We start from the raw sequence: 1,824 nt of genomic DNA, 5'->3' as shown, positions 1-1,824 counted from the left end.
GATTTTACAGAGGGTTGTTCCACTCAATACATGGGTGCTTATCTCCAATTTCAAGCTGGCTTATAATCTACTAAGGCGTGCAGATGGAACATTCAATCGAGAATTGGACGATTTTCTCGATCGCAAGGTACCTGCCAATACAATTCCTGTTGATGGGGTGTTCTCTTTTGATCATGTTGATAAGAAAACTGGTCTCTTCAACCGGGTTTATCAGCCGGCACCGGAGAATGATGCTAGGTGGGGCATGATAGAGTTGGAGAAGCCCTTGAGCACCACCGAGGTTGTGCCCGTCATAATCTTCTTCCATGGTGGAAGCTTCTCTCATTCATCAGCTAATAGTGCTATCTATGACACTTTCTGTCGCCGCCTTGTCAGCAATTGTAAGGCTGTTGTGGTGTCTGTGAATTACCGGCGATCACCGGAGCATAGGTATCCGTGTGCATATGAAGATGGCTGGGCTGCACTTAAGTGGGTCAAGTCAAGGGTATGGCTTCAAAGTGGAAAGGATTCCAAGGTTCATGTGTACATGGCCGGGGATAGTTCTGGCGGTAACATTGCTCATCATGTGGCAGTGAGGGCTGCCAAGGAAGATGTCGAGATTCTAGGTAACATTCTTCTCCATCCGTTGTTCGGTGGGGAGAAGAGGACGGAGTCAGAGAAGAAACTTGATGGGAAGTACTTCGTGAAGTTGCAAGACCGCGATTGGTATTGGCGAGCCTTCCTTCCTGAAGGCGAAGACAGAGACCATCCGGCTTGTAACCCATTTGGTCCCCGGGGTAAGAGCATCGCAGGACTAAAGTTCCCTAAGAGCCTAGTTTGTGTCGCGGGTTTGGATCTTCTCCAAGATTGGCAATTGGAATATGTTGAAGGCCTCAAGAACAGTGGCCAGAATGTGAAACTTCTTTACCTAAAAGAGGCCACAATTGGATTCTACTTCTTACCAAACAATGATCACTTCTATTGCCTAATGGAGGAGATGAAGAATTTCGTTAATCCTAACTGTTAATATACTACCACCACTTTTAACCTTGCTCTACAGGAGGCCATACATAACTATAAGCCTGACATTTTCACTTTGAGTTTTTCTATTTTTTATTTCCTACTATTTTTGTATCCTACTTTATAGTAGTGGTGTGTAGTTATATATAATTGTGTAGCATTACTCACTGTTATAACATCTATGGTGGTTGGTTCTGCTAAAGTACCATAGTTTCGGGTCGTTTGCGGGGTTTCGCTGAATCACCATATACAAGATTACAAGCTTTGCCCCATTTTAACCTTTTCAACCTCAATAACAGGAGGGGAGATCAGAACATAGAAGAACAGGGCTTGGCTGTGATGATCACTTGATAGAAGTGAATACATATCTTTTGTTTGTAGCACTTATTACTGAATTGATTTGGAGCAGCAGAACCCCAAAATCCTGTTATAGAACTTGTGTATGTTATATATATAATTATATATCTATATACATATGTCTCCACTAGAGTTATATAAATGCTTTTCTTTTTTTGTTTGTTTGCATATTTCAGTTTAGATTTCTACTATTGGGGTTAGAATCTAATGTTTGTACTTGTTTCAATGTTGTTGCAAGCTGCTACATAATTCAGATTAAGCTGTTTCTAGTTTGTGACACAAATGTCATAAATCAAATGGTTTAAGCTTGCATTGTTTGTTTGTCCAAAAAGTTGGATTAAATGTTTTAGGGTGAAGATACAAAGATATTATGATGGATAATGGGACAAGACAAAATAGTTGTTTATGTCTTTGATTTATTGGTCTCTCATTCTAGTGGATGAAAATTAATGTATTTTGTTGTAGGCT

At 40.5% G+C, this 1,824-nt stretch overlaps 1 protein-coding gene across 1 annotated transcript in view; it reads left to right on the top strand.

Annotated features, from left to right (window-relative positions):
• LOC107626100 (gibberellin receptor GID1B) overlaps positions 1–1,521 on the top strand; it is a 2,555-nt gene extending 1,034 nt beyond the window's left edge. The window contains exon 2 of the mRNA XM_016328882.2: positions 11–1,521. Coding sequence (XP_016184368.1) covers positions 11–1,006 — 996 coding nt within the window. The 3' untranslated portion in view covers positions 1,007–1,521. The remainder of the gene's footprint in view (positions 1–10) is intronic.

The sequence above is a fragment of the Arachis ipaensis genome, chromosome B02, assembly GCF_000816755.2.
Source record: "Arachis ipaensis cultivar K30076 chromosome B02, Araip1.1, whole genome shotgun sequence".
Taxonomy (NCBI): domain Eukaryota; kingdom Viridiplantae; phylum Streptophyta; class Magnoliopsida; order Fabales; family Fabaceae; genus Arachis; species Arachis ipaensis.
This window is presented reverse-complemented; position numbering and strand designations above follow the sequence as displayed.